Raw genomic sequence first — 26,795 nt, 5'->3', positions numbered from 1 at the left:
ACTCCTTTTTTCTGTGGTCTTGTCCGCCTCTCTCGCCCTCTTCTATCCGCCTTTCTCGGCTCCTCAGCCGACCCTCGCGGACTCTTTTTGCGCCTGCGCAGTACGTCTTTTTGCAGCTACGGCCCATTGCCGGATGTGCCTGCGTCCATCATCCGGTTTAGCATTCTCGGTTAGTAATATGGATCATTCAGCTGCTATGCTGGAGACGTCACCCATCAGAACAAACAAACTCCTATTAGTGGGTTCCCTTCCTGCACACTACAAGCCGGACCTCCTCTGTTCAAATGGAAATGCACATGCTGGTCAACCTACCTTGAGGTCTAATTGTGCAAGACATCAAGCATTTTGGATTCCGACCCCATTTTTGGCCCTTCAGACCCTCACTTACAGGCCAAAGGAGTCCAGTCTTCATCTCAGGTCACTGGACAGCGTCCATGTCTCACAAACAGGAACCACCAGGACTCTAAAGACTTGGACCTTCGTCCTTTTACAGAGATATCTGGAGTGCCACACACCCCTTTGTGGTGACCTCATGACCCCCAAATCATTCTATTGACTTCATAGGAAGAGTCACCAGAGTCATGAATGTCACTGCCGAGGTCTGTAAACCCCTCAATGACGAGGTCCATACTCTCTCTGCAGACAGACACACTGCTGATGGCCTTCCCTAAGAGGTCATTAAACGCCTGGATCTTTGGTTTTTGAAGACACGACGTTACAGTTTTTCTCGGCCAACATGTCATTTCCGGGTGGACAGCCACCAACATGGCTCACGAGGCCACTTACCTGAAAGTCGTTCTCTTTTTCAGCCTGTCTGGAGTCCCCTTTATTACAAGACATCTAATAACAAGAGAAAGAGCAGATGTTTATTAAGCAACAAGAAAAAAATGAAACGTCTGCCTTATTCTAAGCATTCAGACAATTGACAACCTAGACTGGCTCTTGTGTGGCAGCTCTGCCATCTCCACGTCGCCCCTCATCTGCCTTAACTTTCGCCCGGCGGCAGAGGCAGCAGATGGCCCTGCAGTTGGCTCCCTTAGTGGCCCTTCTTCTCACTGCTCGTGCCATTTGCTGCCGCTGCCGACTCCACACAGCACATGCTGGCTACAGCACTGCGTTCTTCATATCAGGTCTCAAACGACCGAAGAAAATGGCACCACAAACATCTCCGATTGCTTGTCCTCCAAACCAGACTTCTAAATCTGGAGCTAAAGATTTGTTTTTGATGTTAAAATGTCCAAACCAGTGTCAACGAAGCCAACCTGAAGGGAGTTCCACTGGGTGCAAATGAGGCAGCATGGAGCAGGATTTGGATCGCCCGCCCGATTTGTCGTGTGTAGTTTGGTATGCCCGTTTTAGTCAGCAGGTGCTCTTTTCACATTTCATCTGAAATATCCAAATTTATCTAATATTAGCCGGGAGATGTCACGATAAATTGTGGTGGACTGTTGGTTCAGCGTTTAAATCGAAGTGCAGAAGCGTCATCTAATTCAAACTCTGCTGTTCTGCAATCAGGGCCGTTTATTAACGGCATCATAGACCCCTGGGCAAAGTAGAGCACTGGGGCTCCTGTTTTGATAGCAAAACAGAAACATACATCAGAAAAAACGTGGGCCCCTGGGCAACTGCCCAGCGTGCCCATGCATTAAGACAGCCCTGTCTGCAATGCCTCAAATGTCACTCACAACAGGCTCACTGCTCTCGACGTGCCCATTCCATGCACTAATGATATCCATCCAGCCATTATCCAACCCACTATATTCTAACTACAGGGTCACGGGGGTCTGCTGGAGCCAATCCCAGCCAACACCGGGTGCAAGGCAGGAAACAAATCCCGGGCAGGGTGCCAGCCCACCGCAGGCACTAATGATATGCACTTTATTTTTTGCATTCCAACAGATGGTGCATACAGCACAACCTCCATCCATCCATCCATTATCCAACCTGCTATATCCTATCTACAGGGTCACGGGGGTCTGCTGGAGCCAATCCCAGCCAACACCGGGTGCAAGGCAGGAAACAAACCCCAGGCAGGGTGCCAGCCCACCGCAGGCACTAATGATATGCACTTTATTTTTTGCATTCCAACAGATGGTGCATACAGCACAACCTCCATCCATCCATCCATTATCCAACCCACTATATCCTAACTACAGGGTCACGGGGGTCTGCTGTAGCCAATCCCAGCCAACACAGGGCACAATGCAGGAAATACACCCCGAGCAGGGTACCTTGCCCACCACAGGCACTAATGATATGCACTTTATTTTTTGCATTCCAACAGATGGTGCATACAGCACAACCTAAGGAAGAAGTTTTGAAATAGGCAAAAATGATGGGAAAAGTGTCATGAAGATCAGATCCGTGGTGTGTGGCCTGCAGGGGGTGCGCCGGCTCCCCAAACCTGACAGAAGCGGACGCAGACACAAGTCCAGTACGACACACTGGCTTTATTTTTTCTGTGGGAAACTCTTCCCAACTCTTTCCCACAGCAGCACAGTACAATAACTGCAATAACGCAGCACACAGCAACTCCTTCTTTGTATCTACCTCCACTCCTCCTCCAGCAAGAATTGTCCACAACCTCCTGACTCTGAATCCCTTAGGCTTGGTAAGGTGGGAGCTCGATGAAACAGAGCTCTGCAGCACCCCCTGGCGGCACCCATGGAGAACAACAGGGCAGAGCTGCCGACCTCCGTGTCCCATGGTGCCCAGTGGGAATTCGAGGCACCGATGCAACTCAAGAGGGCTGCCATTTAGCGATCCGGCAGAGAGAGACAGAGAGAGTGCCCAGTGTATGCCCTCTCACCTGTTACTTTGCACTCCAAAGGCTTAAAGACCCTGGCCATCTGCCACTGGTGGTACAAATTTAAAGTGCGATAAGCTCAGTGGGCAGCGTGCAGGTGAGTTATAAAGTGGTGGAGCGGCTGCGGTGTGTTATTGAGGTGGTCAGTGGATCGTGCATTCACGTGCAGATGCGCACAGTCTGGGCTGATAGCCTCACTGGCACTCTGGGGCACCCAGATAAGCACCTGTGCCCGCCGATATTCAAAAGGAGAGGAGGTTGCAGGATAAGGAGACTGAGCTTCAAGGTAAGATCGGTGGGGCAAGCAAGCATGGAGAAGGAGAGGAGGCAGGGTGGTTGGGGTCGCTGAGAGGGAGCAAAGGCAATGGTGCCCTGAGGGATGTTCCCCGCTTAGCTTTAGTATAAAAGCAGGGACTGGGACGGACCCTCCTACGGTCCGGGTACAATGTATGGGATGATGGAGGGCCGGCTAGGCGCATCTGGGCCAAAGTTCAAAAAGACAGGCGGGATGAAGAGTCTGTTGATGATGACTGCAGCTGGGGGGAACCCACCGGGGAGAACTGACAGAGAAAGAGATGCGTTCATCTAACTACACTAATGAGAGCGGACCACCAGAGTGTTTAAAGGACTCAAAGGAGATTAGCACTCCCTCTATCATTCTTTCTTCATTTTCTGTTTAAAATATCCTGGATTAAGTTATTATCCAGGGGGCAGATCTACCATCAGAATGTTCTGGGTGCAAGTGATGGCAAGGGGCCTGTTCACCGAGACCCCCCTGCCTGATGAAAAAATGAAGTATCCACCAGCTGACATGATCAAGAGGGGATCCCACTCCACGTCCCACATCCACATCAAAAGTGAGAATTACTGAGCTGCATTAAACGTGTCATTGCTGAAAGTACGATGAACTCTCTGTTAAGGAGCTCCGTCACCCAGGGGCCTGTGGGGGTCTCAATCCGGCTCTGCTACTAGCGGTGCTCCCCGTCTAAGATGGGCTGAAATTGAAATAATCAACGTTGATGTGCTGTCTTTATTTGATACATGGGCTGTCCATTTGGTCTGGTGTAAGTCCCTTTCTCCGATGGCGGTCTTTTCCTCGTCGGATAGAGCCGCCCGTTCTCGTCGCTTTCTCTCAGCGGTGCTCACTGAAGTGACCACTCTGAGAGTCAAAGTGTTGTGCTTGGAAAAGGCAGCTGTGGTTGCTACCACATTGGCCTGGTTTAGCGACTCTAGCGTAGTCATGTCGGGTCTTGGATGTCCCAATGTATGCACTGATTTATTGTTATTTTCCACTCAACTTTCTGTGGTGGGCAACAGATATCAGCCATATAAACCTCTTTCACATGACTCAAGCGGGTCTGTTGCTGGTGAATAGCAAGACTAATCCGACAAGACCCATCCATCCATTATCCAACCCTAACTACAGGGTCACGGGGGTCTGCCTGAGCCAATCCCAGCCAACACAGGGTGTAAGGCAGGAAACAAACCCGGGCAGGGCGCCAGCCCACCGCAGGGCACACACACATTAGGAACAATTTAGAATCGCCAATGCACCTAACCTGCATGTCTTTGGACTGTGGGAGGAAACCCACGCAGACACGGGGAGAACATGCAAACTCCATGCAGGGAGGACCCGGGAAGCGAACCCGAGTCTCCTAACTGCAAGGCAGCAGCACTACCCACTGCGTCACCGTGCCACCCATCGGACAAGACCATTTTTCTTATTTTTAGACCATTACTTGGTATTTTTATTAATTATCCCACTTATACATGTTTTGCCTATGTTTACATTTTTCTTCCTAACCTGAGGAACCAAACAGACAGACAGACAGACAGACACTTGTTCTTTTATTAAGGCGGGGTAAGTGGATTCCTGTCAGTATGGTGGGGACTCTCTCTTAGACGTGTTCTATGCTAATATTTGCAATGCACCAACCATTGAAGTGTATTTTGTAATGCATGTAGTAATAAAATGTATTGCATTTTTTCTTTCCAACAGATGGTGCATCACAAACATTAGCACTGCTTTTACAAACCCCATACCAAAAGGCATATAACAGAGACGTAGTAACAGGATGGACACACAGATACACAGACACACTGCCATTTGTCCTTTTATTAAGGTGGACAAGCATATTTCTATCCATCCGGTAGTTAACCTCACAGGTGGTGCAGTGATAGTGTTGCTGCTTTGCAGTAAGGAGACTGTGGAAGATTGTGGGATCGCTTCATGGTTCCTCCCTGTGTGGATAGCGCTTTGAGTACTGAGAAAAGTGCTATATAAATGTAATGAATTATTATTATTATTATTATTATTATTATTATTCTCTTTTAATGTTAACAGCCGTTAATGTTTATAGTACACTACCTATTGGAATGTATTTATTTAGTATTGCACATAGTAGTAAAATACATTGCATTTTCCATTCCAGAATTTTACGAATCCCATACCAAATGGTGTTTAACAGAGACATATGCATTGCATTTGTCAATTCCAGCAAACATTAGCACTGCTTGTACAAATGTCAGACCAAATGGCATTTAGCTGAGACATATACATTGTATTTTTCATTCCAACAGATGGCACATTAAAAATATTAGCACAGCTTTTATGAACCCCATACCAAATGGCTTATAACAGAGGCTCAGCCACCTGTCCTTTTATTAATGTGGATAAGTGGATTTCTGTCTGTCTGGTAGTTATTCTCTGTTGGATGTATTCACCATTAATGTTTGTAGTGCACTACATATTGGAATGTATTTAGTACTGCACATAGTAGTAAAATGCATTCCATTTGTCATTCCAACAGGTGGCACATCACAAACATTAGCTCTGCTTTACGAATCCCATACCAAATGGCTTAAACAGAGACATATGCAATGCATTTGTTATTACAACATGGCGCATCACATATGCATTCCATTTGTCATTACAACAGGTGGCACATCACAAACATTAGCACTGGTTTTACCAATCCCATACCAAATGGCATTTAACAGAGACATATGCACTGCATTTATCATTCCAACAGATGGTGCATCACAAACATTAGCACTGCTTTTATGAACCCCATACCAAATGGTATACAACAGAGACATAGTAACTGGATGGACACACAGATACACAGACACACCCACAGACAGACACTTGTCTTTTTATTAAGGTGGACAAGTGGATTTCTGCCAGTCCGGTAGTTATTCTGTGTTGGACGTGTTCACTGTTAATGTCTGTAGTGCACCATCTATTAGAATATATTAAGTTGTGCATGAAGCAATAAGATGCATTGCCTTTCTCATTCCAACAGACGGCGCATTACAAACATTAGCGCTGCTTTTACAAATCCCACAACAAATGGCATATAACAGACACATAGCAAGCCAACAGATACGTGTATGTAGATGAATGACTTTCTCTGGCACCCACCATTAACTACCTCCGACTTGATAAGATTATGTAAGATATGATAAGATAAGAAGGCTACAACTGAAAATCACTGGAAAATTCGTCAAATGTGACATGGCCTGTGACATGACTGTAGTCTTTGGTGACGTGAGAAAACCAAAGAGCCTAGCATGCCACACAGATTTGTTTAGTATTACTGCTGCATTCATTCAAGGGGCGACTGTGTTATTTTAGTGTGCTATATAAATTAACCCTATTACTCTTATTATCTGGAAAGGGGGCAAATACTTTTTCACAGCACTGTGATTTTTTTTTTTTTTTTTTTTTACTGTTTGCACACCTGAGCTACTTGTATACCTCAATTCCCCCCCAGGAGGTCAGGATTTCCGCTGTGTCCCTCCCCACCGAAGTCTGTTATGCAGTATATGACTCCCCCCAGCATCGCTGCCAAGTCATTTCAGTCTACCCAGTGCCATTCTTTCCAGTGAATGCCATGTTGCCAGGCTGCGGACTTGGGGGAGGCAAAACATCCCACCCATTCCCCCTGTCAGAAGCCTCAGGGTTCTCATTCAGGTTGGCTCGCCGACACTCACATTTGGCTGAACATCTTTTTCAAATCTCCCTCGGCTCGTTAGATTTACGATTCTTATATCCCCCCCCCCGGTGCCAGATAATTATGGGGGCCGACAACAGAAGCGGCCAATCAGCATGCACTGTCTTTCTCTAGCTGGTCAAACACAGTAAGTGAGCCCTGCTGCAGACTTAGCACAAGAAATATGCAAATATATGCTAGAATATAACAAATCTAAACAAGTCAGAAGGATCAAGAAAGGAGAAGAAGAGACGTTTATGGGTTTACAAAAATAAATACATAAATTAATAAAATAATAAAAGTAAAAATTAAAAAAGAGGTAATGCGTCAATCTTCAGAGATCTCATACTGTACCGTGCATCGTGTCTGTCACCTGGAAACCAGAGTGCGCTAGGCACGATCGCAGGGTGGGGGCACAGCCTACGGCAAAGAACACACGCATGTACAGCCATGGTGGTACATTAAACCCCCCACCCAGCCCCACCCCATACAATACACCACCCCCGCTCGGTGCAAACAAAGCTTATATTTAAAAAAAGACATGAAAACACCAACATATACTGTACTTCAAAATTAAATAAAAACACAAGAAGTTATGAAGGATGAAGGACCACCCCACCCCACCCCACCCAACCCCGTCCCCAATTCAACACTTTGCCTTCATCGCTAAGTAAATCTATGCAATGAAATAGTTACAAACTAGTGGGCATCGGGCATTCCGGCTACTCTGTATCTGGGAATCCTGTCACCGCCAGGCAGAAGCGCAGGGGTCTCATCACTCCATGAGAGTGTCCAGTATAAAGGTTCGAAACGCCGGACTTCAACTGCATCTCATCCAGCCTTTGGACTTGAGAGGGTGGCACTTGTGACCCGTGCTGCCCATCATCTAGCACAACGGGTGGACACGCCATCCAAGTCTGTCTGTCTGTTAGTTTGTTCTGCACCCAACTTTCCGTCCGTTTCTGGGTCTTACTGTGCACATTTACCGAGGAGCCAAAACATTCCAAGCCCTCCCATGTGAAGCGATGGACGTCGGTGATCTCGTAGCGGTGGCACAAATGGAGTTTGGGGATCTACGAGGGTTAAAAATAAAAGTAAAGGCAATCTGAATATTACACAGTGACCGCAGCGGCCGACGCAATACAACACATTCGTGGTGGCTTGTGGGTAATTTGAGCACACAAAGTGCAGCCCTTCTTAGTGTCTTCAAGATCCAGTCCATGATGATCGTCAACATGTGCTTCCCTTGGAGAATCGCCGCAGACATCATGGCAGAGCAATCTGGATCACTGAAACCATCAGCAGACCGTTCACAACAAGCTCCCATTGGATACAAGGGTAAGTTGCGAGCCGACAGTGGCAACACGCGGCCCATGGTATAGTTGAAGACAAGGTCAAATGAACATGGATGCTCTGCTGTGGGACTGCACCATTGGTCAAGACGTGCTGTCGTGAGATTTCTTTAGGCAGAGTGTTGGGTGGTCAAGGCTCATCGATGTGAGAGGTCAACGAAGGCTGTCCTGTCTGGTACGAACCAACAAGAGGGCTACAGTGGCACAAATCTCGGACAATATTAATGTTGGTAAAAAATGGGAGTAGTGTGCCACGACACACACTGCTGTGTATGGGGTGTGGGTGCCCGTGCTAACTCGTGTGGAACGTCGAAAGAGCTTACAATGGCCACGAGTGTCAGGACTGGACCTTGCATCAATGGAAGAAGGGTGTCTGGTCAGATGAATCCTATGTTCTGGGCATCATTTACCTGGACAAGAGATGGCATTAGGAAGCACTGTGGGATAAAGCTAAATTGGTGGAAGGAGTGGGATACTTTGAGCAGTGATCAGCTAAGAAACCCTGGATCTTGGGCATTGATTTGGATGTTAATTTGATAAGCACTTAGCACTGGCGCTAGATATATAGTGCCTTTCATATATCTATCTACTATATAGTGCTTTTCACTCTATCTATCTATTAGATAGATATGAAAGGTACTATATAATAGATAGATATATGAAAGGCACTATATATCTATTATATAGTGCCTTTCATATCTATCTCTATCTAATAGATAGATAGAGTGAAAAGCACTATATAGTAGATAGATAGATATATGAAAGGCACTATATATCTATTATATAGTACCTTAGATAGATAGATCAAAGGCACTATATAATAGATAGACAAAGATAGATATGAAAGGCACTATATGATAGATAGATAGAGATAGATAGATGAAAGGCACTATATATCTATCTACTATATAGTGCCTTTCACTCTATCCATATCTATCTATATATCTATCTACTATATAGTGCCTTTCACTCTATCCATATCTATCTATCTCTATCTAATAGATAGAGATAGATATGAAAGGATCTATCTATCTATTAGATAGATAGATCAAAGGCACTATATAAGGCACTATATAATAGATAGGTAGATAGATATATGAAAGGCACTATGTATCTATCTATTATATAGTGCCTTAGATAGATAGATAGATAGATAGATAGGCACTATATAATAGATAGAGATAGATATGAAAGGCACTATATAATAGAGTGAAAAGCACTATATAATAGATAGATAGATATATAGTGCCTTTCATGTCTATCTCTATATCTATCTATTATATAGTGCCTTAGATAGATAGTTAGATATATAGTGCCTTTCATCTATCTATCTACTATATAATGCCTTTCACTCTATCTTTTATATAGTGCCTTTCATATCTATCTCTATCTAATAGATACATAAATAGATTGATCGATCAAAGGCACTATATAATAGACAGATAGATAAACTTCATTTGTCTGGTATTCCCCACTGGAAGTGTCATTTTTCAGCAGGATTATGTGCTCTTTCACGAATGATTTGAGGAACATGATAAGGAGTTCAAGGCGTTTTATTGGCCTCCAAATTCCTCAGATCTCATCCCAATGAAGCATCTGTGTGATGTGTTAGAACAACAAGCCTGACCCCACTTCTGGATCCATTGCACAACCTACGACATTCAGAGGGTCTGCTGTTGATGTGTGGGTGCAGATACCACAGGGCGCCTGCAGAGGTCTTGCAGAGTCCATATTGGTGGCACACGGTGGAGTCGCTGCAGCAGGGTAGATGGGTGGTCAGAAGGTTTTGGCTCCTCAGAGTATGCAATAAAGCATGAAGACTCCATGGTGACAGGTACGTCTTCTTATCTGGTGTGTGTGTTTTTTTTTTTTCCATTTTGTAAAAAGCGACAATTAATTAACAGACAGATTTTGTTGGGTTCCATTTACGTTAATTGGTTTTCAATGACTTTATTTCACCTTTCGGTTTCAAAAAATTGTGGATCTTTCTGTGTGCACCTCACGGAATTCACAAATTGTAAAGCCGGTCACTGCACTGACTGGTGAACTTGTCACAGTGCTCCGGGTCAATGAAGGGCGCTATACACACATAAACCGAGCTGAATGTTATGACACCCTCTGTCAAAGGCGTCATGTAATTTCAGATTTGATCGATTCATAATAAAGTGTGTGCTCCTGCTTCTTCTCTGGTCACTGCCAGCATCTAATGGGTTAGAATGGCCACTTCAGTCAAATGTGCTTCGTTAAACCAACAACATGGAGGTTCCCCATAAGGACATTTTAGGCAAGTGATGAGCAGTGTGTGCTTGGAGGTCTGCCCAAAGACTTTCATGTTTGTCTCATTGGACCACAGACTCTTTCTCCTCTTGATCTCAAAGTCTTTCAGGCCATCAATCAACAGTGGCTTCCTACCATAAACCCCTGATTGATGGAGTGCTGCTCAGACGGTGGTCCTTCTTACAGGTTCTTCCATCTCAGCAGAGGACCATATCCATATATATCCAACAATATCCATCCATTATCCAACCCGCTATATCCTAATGACAGGGCCACAGGGGTCTGCTGGAGCCAATCCCAGCCAACAAAGGGCGCAAGGCAGGAAACAAACCCAGGGGAGGGCACCAGTCCACCGCAGGGCGCACACACACACACACACACACCAAGCACACACTAGGGACAATTTAGGATCGTCAACGCACCTAACCTGCATGTCTTTGGACTGTGGGAGGAAACCCACGTAGACACGGGGAGAACATGCAAACTCCACACAGGGAGGACCGGGAAGCGAACCCAGTTCTTCTTACTGTGAGGCAGCAGCGCTACCACTGTGCCACCCCATAATATAATATCCATCCATCCATCCATTATCCAACCCGCTGAATCCGAACACAGGGTCACAGGGGTCTGCTGGAGCCAATCCCAGCCAACACAGGGCACAAGGCAGGAACCAATCCTGGGCAGGGTGCCAACCCACCACAGGACACACACACACACACACACTAGGGACAATTTAGAATCGCCAATGCACCTAACCTGCACGTCTTTGGACTGTGGGAGGAAACCTGCACAGACACGGGGAGAACATGCAAACTCTACACAGGGAGGACCCGGGAAGCGAACCTCAGGTCTCATTACTGCGAGGCAGCAGCGCTACCACTGTGCCACCATGCCGCCCCATAATATAATATCCATCCATCCATCCATCCATTATCCAACCTGCTATATTCTAACAACAGAGCCATGGGGGTCTGCTGGAGCCAATCCCAGCCAACACAGGGCGCAAGGCAGGAAACAAACCCCAGGCAGGGTGCCAGCCCACCACAGGGCACACACACACACACCAAGCACACACTAGGGATAATTTAGAATCGCCAATGCACCTAACCTGCACGTCTTTGGGCTGTGGGAGGAATCCTACGCAGACATGGGGAGAACATGCAAACTCCACACAGGGAGGACTCGAGAAGCAAACCTCAGGTCTCCTAACTGCGAGGCAGCAGCACTACCCACTGCGCCACCCCATAATATAATATAATATAATGCAGTGGACTGGTGCTCGATCCCGGGTTGGTCCTTGCCGACGTGCTCCTCATGTGTCCGATGTGTGTGAGATGGGATTCAGCCGGCTGTGTCCCCGAATTATATGTCATTACACTTTATAATTTGGTATTAAGGTGGTGGATTTGTCACATTATATGTTTTGTTCAAATGTGGTGTTGCTTGTTGTGAAAGTCGCTATTATAAAACAGAGGCTGACCCACTAACTACAAAATTCTGAATTCTGGTAGAATTAGCAACACTCCAATAAATTCCCGAAAGATACGCCGGTACAGTTAAAAACAAACAAAAAAAAATGATAGGAATTAAGTCAATGATAGTACGGAAGCCGAGAGAGAGGACGTGCAATATCGTTATTTTTTTAAAAATGTCTCCTCGAGATAACAAACTCATTTTATCGCGATCTCGAGAAAACGAAACTTAACCTTCGCTCCTGGCGTCGGGCTCGCTTAGATTGCGACGCCTATACAGCTGAAGCCTTGCTAACCGTCTTCTTAACTGGCGGACACTGACGTTATTATTTTCTAAACGTATTTCAGCCAGCGTCAGCCCCTGATTGAACAAAAGTGTGACGCGCTGATCAATACAGTCCTGCTCTTCTGCCGTTTCAAACAGGACGTGGCTTCAATAAGCTAAACATTACAACGTTAAGATACAATTATTTCATAATTTCGAGAAAACAAGATCTTTTGTTTTATCGAGATTTCGATAAAATTAGTCCGTTATCTCTAGGAAACAATTTAAAAAAAAAAAAAAATAACGATGTTGCACGTCCTCTCTCTCGACTTCCGTATGATGCAAATGAAAGGCTTGTGATTTCTTTTTTTTAGTCTTCCCAGTCACCTTCACCCACTCTGCCCCCTGATTTTTCGGCCTCTTGCAGCTTCTCTATCGTCCACCGTCATTCCCTGAGGCCCTTTGGCCCTGGTGGACACACAAGATAAGACTGGCAGCTTTAGGGAATTTGAAGGAGGATGCCCAGTTTGATGCCATGTACAGGATTAGTTAAACATTTGGGCGACATTGACATTCACTAGGACTTCACTGAATTCACATTCTGCCCCCTTTAGGTGCTTATCTGGGGTACATTCAAACCTGCCGTGGCTTAATCCACAGCACACACATGCAGGTCTGAGTATAAAGATGCCCCATCTAAGTTTAGAAGGGCACTGCTGAGGGCATAACACATCCCCCCCCCCCCCACCACCACCACCACCACCCTCCCCCAAAACATCTCATCTGAAATAATAAACTGTCAGCCCACAGCAGTCGCCACTTCTCTTGACCTTCTCCTGACATTTCTTCATGCGCCACACTCAAATGGATAAAAGGACTCCTGGCAGCATCTGCCATCCCAGCAGCTGCTCAGGATTTACCTGGTGACCAAATCACCTCCTTAGCCATCCCCAGGCCTCGCTCGACCAACCGCAGCAGCTCCATGCAAGAAAAGAAATCTCAGAGGAAAAAAATAAAACATAAATGACACAGACGGTCACGGCAAACAGGAGACTTATTTCCAAAGCTTTCATGGGGAGGAGGAGGAGGAGGAGGACCACCAGAAAGTAGGCAGGAAGACACCTGGCCCCGGTGACACTGGGTTTGGGAATCGGGTGGCTCTTTGTCTTATTTATTTACACTGCGAGATAACTTCATGAACAAAAGGCAGTCACCCCCACTCAAGGTTTAGACATTGTTAACAAAATAGCCCAGCGGGACATTAATATTTAACATCTCCATGGCAACAAGTGCTGGTTATCAGATTGGGGGGTTTCATTTACCCTCAAAGGAAACCTGAAATATCTGGGATATTCTAGAAATGCCTATTGTTACTAAAATTGAACTGTGATCTGAGTTTACTTGTGAAGCACCTATTGCAAGGCACTATAGTTGATATAGAATACAACGATGGGCCCTCTGATGGACTAGTGCCATGTCCGATGTTGGTTCGGAATTTTAAATCATCTTCTTATGCTATAACACCTACTAACAGTTTACTCAAGAATAGATGTTAGGCGTCATATAATGTGACCCAGTCATATAAGGCAATAATAAGAATAAGAAGATCAAGAAGAATACGAATAAGGAGAACAATAAGAAGAAGATCAAGAAGAATATGAATAAGGAGAACAATAAGAAGATCAAGAAGAATACGAATAAGGAGAACAATAAGAAGAAGATCAAGAAGAATACGAATAAGGAGAACAATAAGAAGAAGATCAAGAAGAATACGAATAAGGAGAACAATAAGAAGAAGATCAAGAAGAATACGAATAAGGAGAACAATAAGAAGAAGATCAAGAAGAATACGAATAAGGAGAACAATAAGAAGATCAAGAAGAATACGAATAAGGAGAACAATAAGAAGAAGATCAAGAAGAATAAGAAGAAGATCAAGAAGAATACGAATAAGGAGAACAATAAGAAGAAGAACAAGAAGAATACGAATCAGGAGAACAATAAGAAGAAGATCAAGAAGAATACGAATAAGGAGAACAATAAGAAGAAGATCAAGAAGAATACGAATAAGGAGAACAATAAGAAGAAGAACAAGAAGAATACGAATAAGGAGAACAATAAGAAGAAGAACAAGAAGAATACGAATAAGGAGAACAATAAGAAGAAGATCAAGAAGAATACGAATAAGGATAAGAAGAAGATCAAGAAGAATACGAATAAGGAGAACAATAAGAAGAAGAACAAGAAGAATATGAATAAGGAGAACAATAAGAAGAAGATCAAGAAGAATACGAATAAGGAGAACAATAAGAAGATCATCAAGAAGAATACGAATAAGGAGAACAATAAGAAGATCATCAAGAAGAATACGAATAAGGAGAACAATAAGAAGAAGATCAAGAAGAATACGAATAAGGAGAACAATAAGAAGAAGATCAAGAAGAATACGAATAAGGAGAACAATAAGAAGAAGATCAAGAAGAATACGAATAAGGAGAACAATAAGAAGATCAAGAAGAATATGAATAAAGAGAACAATAAGAAGAAGATCAAGAAGAATAAGAAGAAGATCAAGAAGAATACGAATAAGGAGAACAATAAGAAGAAGAACAAGAAGAATACGAATAAGGAGAACAATAAGAAGAAGATCAAGAAGAATACGAATAAGGAGAACAATAAGAAGAAGATCAAGAAGAATACGAATAAGGAGAACAATAAGAAGAAGATCAAGAAGAATAAGAAGAAGATCAAGAAGAATACGAATAAGGAGAACAATAAGAAGAAGAACAAGAAGAATACGAATAAGGAGAACAATAAGAAGAAGATCAAGAAGAAGAACAAGAAGAATACGAATAAGGAGAACAATAAGAAGAAGATCAAGAAGAATACGAATAAGGAGAACAATAAGAAGAAGAACAAGAAGAATACGAATAAGGAGAACAATAAGAAGAAGATCAAGAAGAAGAACAAGAAGAATACGAATAAGGAGAACAATAAGAAGAAGATCAAGAAGAATACGAATAAGAAGATCAAGAAGAATACGAATAAGGAGAACAATAAGAAGAAGATCAAGAAGAAGAACAAGAAGAATACGAATAAGGAGAACAATAAGAAGAAGATCAAGAAGAATACGAATAAGGAGAACAATAAGAAGAAGATCAAGAAGAATACGAATAAGGAGAACAATAAGAAGAAGATCAAGAAGAATACGAATAAGGAGAACAATAAGAAGAAGAACAAGAAGAATACGAATAAGGAGAACAATAAGAAGAAGAACAAGAAGAATACGAATAAGGAGAACAATAAGAAGAAGATCAAGAAGAATACGAATAAGGATAAGAAGAAGATCAAGAAGAATACGAATAAGGAGAACAATAAGAAGAAGAACAAGAAGAATATGAATAAGGAGAACAATAAGAAGAAGATCAAGAAGAATACGAATAAGGAGAACAATAAGAAGATCATCAAGAAGAATACGAATAAGGAGAACAATAAGAAGAAGATCAAGAAGAATACGAATAAGGAGAACAATAAGAAGAAGATCAAGAAGAATACGAATAAGGAGAACAATAAGAAGATCAAGAAGAATATGAATAAAGAGAACAATAAGAAGAAGATCAAGAAGAATAAGAAGAAGATCAAGAAGAATACGAATAAGGAGAACAATAAGAAGAAGAACAAGAAGAATACGAATAAGGAGAACAATAAGAAGAAGATCAAGAAGAATACGAATAAGGAGAACAATAAGAAGAAGATCAAGAAGAATACGAATAAGGAGAACAATAAGAAGAAGATCAAGAAGAAGAACAAGAAGAATACGAATAAGGAGAACAATAAGAAGAAGATCAAGAAGAATACGAATAAGGAGAACAATAAGAAGAAGATCAAGAAGAATACGAATAAGGAGAACAATAAGAAGAAGATCAAGAAGAAGAACAAGAAGAATACGAATAAGGAGAACAATAAGAAGAAGATCAAGAAGAATACGAATAAGGAGAACAATAAGAAGAAGATCAAGAAGAATACGAATAAGGAGAACAATAAGAAGAAGATCAAGAAGAATACGAATAAGGAGAACAATAAGAAGAAGAACAAGAAGAATACGAATAAGGAGAACAATAAGAAGAAGAACAAGAAGAATACGAATAAGGAGAACAATAAGAAGAAGATCAAGAAGAATACGAATAAGGATAAGAAGAAGATCAAGAAGAATACGAATAAGGAGAACAATAAGAAGAAGAACAAGAAGAATATGAATAAGGAGAACAATAAGAAGAAGATCAAGAAGAATACGAATAAGGAGAACAATAAGAAGATCATCAAGAAGAATACGAATAAGGAGAACAATAAGAAGAAGATCAAGAAGAATACGAATAAGGAGAACAATAAGAAGAAGATCAAGAAGAATACGAATAAGGAGAACAATAAGAAGAAGATCAAGAAGAATACGAATAAGGAGAACAATAAGAAGATCAAGAAGAATATGAATAAAGAGAACAATAAGAAGAAGATCAAGAAGAATAAGAAGAAGATCAAGAAGAATACGAATAAGGAGAACAATAAGAAGAAGAACAAGAAGAATACGAATAAGGAGAACAATAAGAAGAAGATCAAGAAGAATACGAATAAGGAGAACAATAAGAAGAAGATCAAGAAGAATACGAATAAGGAGAACAATAAGAAGAAGATCAAGAAGAATAAGAAGAAGATCAAGAAGAATACGAATAAGGAGAACAATAAGAAGAAGAACAAGAAGAATACGAATAAGGAGAACAATAAGAAGAAGATCAAGAAGAAGAACAAGAAGAATACGAATAAGGAGAACAATAAGAAGAAGATCAAGAAGAATACGAATAAGGAGAACAATAAGAAGAAGATCAAGAAGAATACGAATAAGGAGAACAATAAGAAGAAGATCAAGAAGAAGAACAAGAAGAATACGAATAAGGAGAACAATAAGAAGAAGATCAAGAAGAATACGAATAAGGAGAACAATAAGAAGAAGATCAAGAAGAATACGAATAAGGAGAACAATAAGAAGAAGATCAAGAAGAATACGAATAAGGAGAACAATAAGAAGAAGAACAAGAAGAATACGAATAAGGAGAACAATAAGAAGAAGAACAAGAAGAATACGAATAAGGAGAACAATAAGAAGAAGAACAAAAATACGAATAAGGAGAACAATAAGAAAAAGAACAAAAATACGAATAAGGAGAACAATAAGAAGAAGAACAACAAGAACAAGAAGAAGGAGAACAATAAGAAAAAGAGCAAGAAGAACAACAAGAAGAATACAAATAAGAAGAACAATAAGAATACAAATAAGAAGAACAATAAGAAGAACAAGAATTCTTTATTCATTTTGTCACATACATAGTTATACAGGGCAAAGAATAAAAACAACAAGAACAAGAAGAAGGAGACATTTTATTTATATAGCGCCTTAAACCCTATTAAGAGGGTAAATACAAACAGTACTGGGCACCACCATAGTTATCAGTTATCAAGAACACATGAAACAAAATGGACCAATAATGATATACCCTTGAGAAAATAAAACAAGTCATCAACTATAAGCAACAAGAGCTAAAAAATGTAACGTTAATCTAAGATGGCTATTCAAGAAATGCAGAAAGCTCAGTCGCATAGGTTTACAGAATATCCCTGCTGACCCAGAGATCCCTGCGGTCTCAAGTGTTGACGTGTACTGAACCGATAGACAGAGTGAAGCCCAGTTCTGCTCGTATTTACCCTCGTAATATGATATGACTGAGCAACATTATATAATGCCAGTGCTCCAGCCTTTTCTTCTTGATGTTGGTTCCAGCCTGTTTGCCAAACTGGAATCAGTGTAAGAGTATGACAAGCTGAATGAACATTTAGAGAGAGATCACAAAATGAATTTCGGATATCTTCAAATATGACCCTTTTCAATTTATGATTTCTGTACTTTCTCAAATGCATATCTCAAAATAATTGCTTGTCTGTTTCAAGATATCTCAGATACATTTTCAGAGACTCAAACAGACCCTGCATGCATTTTAAGGGATCTCAAACACACTTAGAGATATCTCACAATCACGTCCTGTAAAATTTCCCTATCGTGTCATTGCAACTTGCTCTCTATTTTTGAGATATCTGAAAACGTATTTGAGACGTCTTGAATGATATAAATATTCAGATAATTTGGAATAAGTTTCTGTCTTTTTCCAAGACATCTTAAAATGTATCCGAGATATCTTTTGGAATGGAGGTAAGACTGTGGCCAGCCGAATTAACATTTAAAGATTTCTCAAAAATGTATTTTAAGAAATGAATGACAGATATCTGCAAAATGTCTCTTTCATGATGTCTTAAATGCATTTTAAGAGATCTCAAAAAGATTTCAAAATATTCTGAAATGATATGTCGTCAATTTTAAGATATCTGAAATGTCTCCTATGGTATCTCAAATGCAATTCAAGAAATCTTGACACAAGCTCCCATGCATTTTGAGATATCTCAAATACATTTTCAGATTTCTCAAATTGAACCCTGCATGGATATCTGAAATTTATTAAATGTATGTGAGATATCTTAAATTATATAGGAGATATCTGGAAATGATACCCAGATATGTCGAAATACATTTCTGTCTTTTCAAAGACATTTTAAATTAATTTGAGATATCTTCTGGAATAGAGCCGAGATTTCAGCAAGCAGAATTAACATCTAGAGATATCTCAAAATGTATTTTACTATATGTGGACATGACGTTGGCAGGTCTTGAAATGAATTACACATATCTGAAAAATGTCTACTTCAAGACATCCTACATGCATTTTAAGAGATCTCAACAAGATTTCAAGATATTTTGAAAAGATTCTCTGTTCATGTTAAGATATCTGAAATACCTCTTATAATATCTCAAATCCAATTCAAGATACCATATTTTGAAATAAGCTCCCGCGCACTTTGAGAGATCTCGAATTGACCCTGCATGTATTTTAAGATATGTGAAATTCATCTTGTAAAATTTCCCATTCTTTCAATGCATCTTCCTGTCTATTTTAAGAAATCTCAAAACGCATTTGAGATATCTTGTAAAGAAATGAGATCTCAAAATCACGTCTTGTAAAATTTCCTCTTCTTTCAATGCGTCTTCCTGTCAATATTGAGAAATCTTCAAATATATTTGAGATATCTTGGAAAGAAATGTGATATCTTGAAATTTCTTGTAAAATTTCCTATTCTTTCAATGCGTCTCCCTGTCAATTTTGAGAAATCTCTGAATGTATCTGAGATATCTTGAATAAACCAGTTATTTTGAGATCGCTTGAAATGGATTTCAGATATTTGAAAATGTGCAAGAAGCTAGAATGGTAACGTGGAAATGTATTTGTGATATCTTAAAATTATATAGGAGTTATCTGAAAATGACATTCAGAGATTCTGAAATAAGTTTGTTTTATCAAAGGTATCGTAAAATGTATTTGAGATATCTTCTGGAATGCAGCAGAGACTGTGGCAAGCCAAAATAAGATTTTGACATATCTTAAAATGAATTGCAGATATCTGAAAATTTGGTCTATTTCAAGATACCCGAAATGCATTTTGAGAAATCTCGAAAAGATTTCAAGATAACGTGAATTGATACGCTGTTCATTTTAAGATATCTCAAATGCATTTCACAGTATTTCAAATGCAATACAAGATATCTTGAAATAAACTGCCGTGCACTTTGACAGATCTCAAATACGTGCCATGATATCTTAGAAAAAGTCTGTAATACGAGACGCTAATTAACATTTAGAGATAACTTCAAAGTACATTTTAAGATACCTGGTGTGGACCACCAAGGGGCACACCTCCGTCCAAACCCGACACAGACAGACGTGGGACACAAGTTCAAGGCACATGTTTTTTTATTTTTCTCTTTCTTTGTGGGAAACGCCTTCCCTCGTTTCCCACAAGCACAACACAAAACTCTTCTTCTTTCTCTTCTTCTTTTTTCCTCCACTCCTCCAGGCAAGCTTCGTCTTCTCCCACCCGACACTGACACCCAGAGTAGCGCCTGCGGACTCATTTTATAAAGTACCCAGAAGTGCTCCAGGTGCTCGTTATTCCACTTCCGTCAGCATTAATCTAACATTCAAAGTGACGCACATCGCCACACTAGTGTGGCCGCTTCTGCACACGACGCAATCTGGTTTGTACCTCTTGTCATCGAAAGTGGCAGGAAATTAGCGCTTGGTTAGCCTGTCTGGAAGTGGCCTTTGTGATGGCCTTCCGTGCTTCACGGTGGGTACTGCGGCGTATTCTGGACAGCAAGACGTCTACCACCTTCTTGCGGAAATTGGCAGCATTCAATCGCTATACTGTATGACTGCTGGTACAGTAGTAGTCACTGGTCAGTGCAACCTCACATACGCCATGATGCACAGTGTGACACCATTTCAGCGCCAGTCAAGTCCCATCTCAGTCTGCAATGCCACATAACCCTTCATTTCATCCTTAGCTGTAGGCTTCCACTTTGAGAATACAGTGAAAGTTCATCTGGAGGAATCAAAAAATTGTTGGGCATATCTGTTTGTCTCATAGGCTCATAAACTCAAAGGCACTTTTGGGGAAAAAACACAGTTTGAATGAAGTCGAGTGGCTGGTAATCCGTAGCGTCCACGTTGTTTGGCGAGTTCCGGTACCCAGCTTGCCTCCCACAGATCTCTCGGTCCGTGTAGTCCTCCCAGGGCGAATGTTGCCATAGCCACGTCAGCTACCGATCAGCTGATGCAGGTACCTCACTGTCATTTTCGAATCCAACATCACTTGCCTCACAATCGGAGTCTGATAAATAAGAGTCCTGATTCAGCAATAATACGTAAAACGTCGTCGACAGAGTATTTCGCTTTCAGCGTTCACCTTGGTCGCTCGCCAGTTGACGATCCCATTTTAGATGTTGCTTACTTCACGCTACTCTACACACAAACAAATCAACGTCACTAACTGCCCGCTAGCAAACAGAGTCAAATTATAAAGGTAATGGCGTCATTTGCTCGATGGGTACAACCGATTACCACCCTCTACTCCGGATTTCGACATTAGTTGACATTCGCCTTCACCCGCTTATGCGGACGCAACTCAACTCCTGCCTCCAAAGTGTTAAGATATCTCAAATACATCTTCAGATATCTCAGCGCATATCTGAAACGCATTTTCAAGATGTCTCAAAATAGCACCCTGCTCATTTCCAGATATCTGAAATTCCCTTCCATTGAAAACACAGGCCTTTTCACAAAAGACCATTCTGAGACCCCTTCAACTGTATTGCCGCTATTTCAAACTGCCTACAGACTTACTTAAAGGCATCTCAAAATGCACAGAAACTTGTTTCAAGATATCTTAAAGCGCATTAGTGATTATCCTGATTGAGATGCATGTCCAGATATCTGTAATTCATTTTAAGACCAAGCCAACCAAGACCAGCCGAGCAGGAGCAAGCAGTGCATGTCATGGAAATGCAGACGCTACACTGGAGCCTGAGCCTGGGCCTGATGGATCGTGGAATGAACGAAGACGTACAAAGAGTGATGGCAGTGGCATCAATCGCACAGATATGCGGTGGTACGGTCCCGTGATGCAGAGTGACAACCAGGCGGTGGCCAAGAAAGCCTTTCACTTCAACCCTGGTGGCAAAAGACCATGCGGACCGAAGACCGAAGAAGAGATGGCTGGTTCAATTGAATGAGGACATGAAACAAGACGATGCCACACCAGAAGGTGCCATGGAGAACGATATGCCGTAAAGTGCACCCTGTGTCGATGCAGGATATAAACGAGAGGAAGATGAGGTTTTAAAATGCTTTTTGAGAAATCTCTAAATGTTCATTCACCTTGCCATATAAGAGGGGTTGAGAGTCTAATGTTATGATATTATTATAGCATAAAACACTCAAATCTCTTTAATCCAGCTAAGGGTCATAAGGGAACTGGAGCCAATCCAACGGCACCGGACCCAACCCTGGACAGGACACCAGATCCCAACCTCAGAGTGTACAGTCTGTCTATTACATAGTGCCTTTCACATCTATCTATTAATCTATTTATTTATTATATAGTGCCTTTCAAATCTATCTATCTATATAGTGCCTTTCACTCTATCTTATCCTGCCAACTATGCTAAAATTAATATCTATCTGTCTATCTATTGTATATTGCCTTTCACTCAATCTATCTAAATCTGCCAGCTACGCTAAAATTAATATCTATTATTTATATAGTGCCTTTCACATCTATCCATTAATTATATAGTGCCTTTCACATTTATCTATTAACCTATCTATATAGGGCCTTCCACTCTATCTACGTCTGTCTTATCCTGCCAACTATGCTACAATTAATATCTATCCATCTATCTATCATATAGTGCCTTTCAAATCTATCCATCTATCTATCATATAGTGCCTTTCACATCTATCTATCCATCTATCTATCTTATAGTGCCTTTCACATCTATCTATCCATCTATCTATCTTATAGTGCCTTTCACATCTATCCATCTATCTATCACTTATTTTATAGGGTCTTTCATGTCCATCTATCTATCCATCTCTCTGTCTATCTGGACAGGACACCCATTCACACGTGGCCTATTTGGAACTGCCAATTGGTAAAATCCCCTCACCCACTGGGCTCCGTTCAGAAGACACGTGCAATTCAGGGTCTCTCATCACCAATAATTTTATATTTACATTTCATTTACAGATTTTTACATAACTCAATAATACTGAATTCTGCATATTTTTCTTTACTATGGTGTATGTGTGTTCCTGTCAGTGGCCTCAGTTAAGGTCTCTCCCATGTAAAATGGCACCATCCTGGGGCTCTGTGGTACCAGAGACTGCTTTCCCACCTCTCCACCCATCTTATATTTTTCTTACTTTATTATAACAAAATTTTAACAAAGTACAAATCCCCTCTTTATTGCAGCTACTTGCAGCAACAAGTTGACCAATAAAACAGCTGATGTAAGGAACTAAAACACAAAATTCAGAGTACATTTACATTTTTTTTACTTGCCTGGCAGACACTTTTGTCCAAAGCGACTTACAAAACATCAAGTAACATTAGGTAATGAGTAGAGTGATGGAGGTATGCTAGATTCATTTCAGACACAAACCACAGGAAAACAGGCAGTTGGGACCCCCAGGGAATGTGGGTTTTCCAGTCAACATCCCACTACTGACACCAATTGTTGAAACAATTTTACAATATAAAACGCAATATTTATCAATATATAATTGACTGTTATTGAATGTTATTGACTGTTATACCTGCCTCGCACTCTCCACCTTGCATTTTTTAACTTGCACTAAATTTTTATCACTCTTTAATTAATTTTGTTTCTATCAGTATGCTGCTGCCGGAGCATGTGAATTTCCCCTGGGGGATTAATAAAGTATCTATCTATCTATATCTATTATATAGTGCCTTTCGCATCTATCTATCTAAATCAGCATCAAAAATAGATACAAGATTAAAGTTGCACACAGATGAATCAAGCCCCCCTTCAACTACTAAAAAGGTATCATATCGACATTCAGCAAATAATTTGTACTTCAGTATAGATAGCAGCCTGTCAAAGTCCAGATCCCAAGCAAGCAGCCTGTTGAGGGACTGTAGTTACTAACAGATTCTAAAAACCAGATGTTTGTTGTAAATATCCTGAGATGAGAGAGCACTAGAGGTCTAGGTATGAGTGTATATCTATTTATCTTATATAGTGCATTTCATATCTATCTATCTATTATATAGTGCCTTTCACATATCTAGTGCATTTCATATCTATCTGTTCTTTCTTATATAGTGCCTTTCATATCTATCTATTATATAGTGCCTTTCACATATCTAGTGCATTTCATATCTATCTATTCTTTCTTATATAGTGCCTTTCATATCTATCTATCTATCTATCTATTATATAATGCCTTGCACATATCTATCTATCTATCTATAGATGTGAATTTGTCCTCCATGCAGCATGACAATTTGCCACATTATGGTAACGTGTGCCATTGAACTTTATTAAGCTGTACGGTTACAGGCTCAGTCTCGTCTTCTTCCTCTTCTTCTTCTTCCCACTTCTATGAAGGGTCAATGTGCCTGAACAGCCTTCCCCATAGCTCTCAGTCCTGCACCACCCTTGCCTGTCAGACGCCTTATTCCTTCAGATCTTCTTTTACTTTCTCCATCCACCTCTGCTTTGGTGGCGTGGTGGCTCTGAGGCTAGAGATCTGCACTGGCAATCGGAAGGTTGCCGGTTCAAATCCTGTAAGATGCCAAAAGGGACTCTGCTCTGTTGGGCCCTTGAGCAAGACCCTTAACCTGCAATTGCTAAGCGCTTTGAGTAGTGAGAAAAGCACTATATAAATGGAAAGAATTATTTATTTATTATCATCTCTTGCTTCCTCTTCCATATCCCCATCACTTTTTTGCCCACATCTTCATCGTCTCTCCTCATCACATGTCCATACCACTTCAACCCACTTTCCTTGTACTTTATGTTTTTCCCCACTTTCCCTCCAATTGTCTCATTTCTTATTCTGTCCTTTTCTGGAACTCCACACATGCATCTCAATGCTCTCACTTCTCCTCTAACTTCTCATACTCTCCATTGACTGTTCACGTCTCGGCTCCACACATCACAGCTGGTCTTAACGCTGTCTTAAAAACCTGACCTATCAGCCCATCAAGCAATGGCGTCTCCTCATCTCTCCACCTTGTGCACCTCAGACAAAAAAAAAAAATAACAGCAAGGCAGGTCACTTGTGGAAATTCTCAGATAATTCTGCTCTTATTCAAACAGGTAGTGTGGTGTACTGTAGTGGTTAAGGTTTCTGACTTCAAACAATGAGATTGTGGGTTCAAATCCCATTAGTGACACTGGGTGACTGTGAGGAAGTCACTTCACCGGGCTGTGCTCCAAGTGGAAAAACTAAAGAAATGGAACCAATTCTATCTCAAATGTTGTACATCACCATTCTGGCAAGCTGTGCGGCATAGTGGTGAAGGTGTCAGACAACAAACCCCAAGGCTGCGAGTTCAAATCCCACACGGACATTGTGTGTCCACGAGCAAGGGACTTCACCTGCCAGTGCTCTGATGGGGACAGAACGACAGAAATGAAACCCAGATGTTGTGAGATGTCTTTCTGGGAGACAGTGTGGTGTAGTGGATATGGATTTCAACTGCACACCCTGAGGTTGTGGGTTCAAATCTACTGCTACTGACAAAGTGTGACCCTGAGGAAATCACTTCACTTGCCTGTGCTCCAGACAGAAAAACAAATGAATGGAACCACTTGTATCTCAAATGCTGTAAGTCACCTTGGATAATACACATCAGCCAAATAATAATAATAATTATAATAGATAGAGATAGATAGATAAGAAAGGCACTATATAATAGATAGATAGATAGATAGATAGATAAGAAAGGCACTATATAATAGATAGAGATAGATAAGAAAGGCACTATATAATAGATAGATAGAGATAGATAAGAAAGGCACTATATAATAGATAGATAGAGATAGATAAGAAAGGCACTATATAATAATAGATAGATAGATAGATAGATAGATAGATAGATAGATAGATAGATAGATAGATAGATAGATAGATAGATAAGAAAGGCACTATATAATAGATAGATAGAGATAGATAAGAAAGGCACTATATAATAGATAGATAGATAGATAGATAGATAGATAGATAGATAGATAGATAGATAAGAAAGGCACTATATAATAGATAGATAGAGATAGATAAGAAAGGCACTATATAATAATAGATAGATAGATAGATAGATAGATAGATAGATAAGAAAGGCACTATATAATAGATAGATAGATAGATAAATAGATAGATAAGAAAGGCACTATATAATAGATAGATAGATAGATAAATAGATAGATAAGAAAGGCACTATATAATAGATAGATAGATAGATAAATAGATAGATAAGAAAGGCACTATATAATAGATAGATAGATAGATAGATAGATAGATAGATAGATAGATAGATAGATAGATAGATAGATAGATAGATAGATAAGGCACTATGTAATCAATGGATGTGAAAGGCACTATATGATAGATAAGATTGGGACAACAGAAGAAATGGAACCATTTGCAGTTCAGATGTTGTAAGCTGCCTTGGATAAAGGCGTCCGGCAATGACGAGGTAATAATAATAAAGTTAAAAGTATTTGCTGAGAAAATAAATGTGGCAGTTACACGTCGGTCAGCTCAACAGATGACACAATTTGAAAACACACAAACCGGTGTAGAATAAACATTTACTTTGAGATGTTTTGAATAAAACTAAAAACTGACTTTCGTGTTTTAGTTCCTTATCTCATTAGCCGCCCTGTCCTCTTAGAAGTCAGATTTCATAATGACACTCAAGACAAAGAGAGGGTACAAATGTAATATTTTAGGAATTTAGCTTGATCTGCTAATTTCGGTGTTGATTAGGCGTCTCCCAGATACTTAAAGTCCGACTTGTTCCAAGTTCTGTTTCCTTGGGTGGGAATGCCGTTTCATTACAATGCACGTAACTGATTTGAGCCATGAAAAGCTTACTGTT

At 40.8% G+C, this 26,795-nt stretch overlaps 1 protein-coding gene across 2 annotated transcripts in view; it reads right to left on the bottom strand.

The window, feature by feature from the left end:
• chka (choline kinase alpha) overlaps window positions 1-26,795 on the bottom strand; it is a 108,592-nt gene that overhangs the window by 80,478 nt on the left and 1,319 nt on the right. For both annotated transcript variants that reach the window (XM_028796076.2, XM_051923499.1), the window contains one exon: window positions 787-840. In XM_028796076.2, coding sequence (XP_028651909.1) covers window positions 787-840 — 54 coding nt within the window. The remainder of the gene's footprint in view (window positions 1-786; window positions 841-26,795) is intronic.

The sequence above is a fragment of the Erpetoichthys calabaricus genome, chromosome 2 (assembly GCF_900747795.2).
Source record: "Erpetoichthys calabaricus chromosome 2, fErpCal1.3, whole genome shotgun sequence".
Taxonomy (NCBI): domain Eukaryota; kingdom Metazoa; phylum Chordata; class Cladistia; order Polypteriformes; family Polypteridae; genus Erpetoichthys; species Erpetoichthys calabaricus.
The sequence above is the reverse complement of the archived record's forward strand: the minus strand, read 5'-3'. Positions and strand labels throughout refer to the sequence as shown.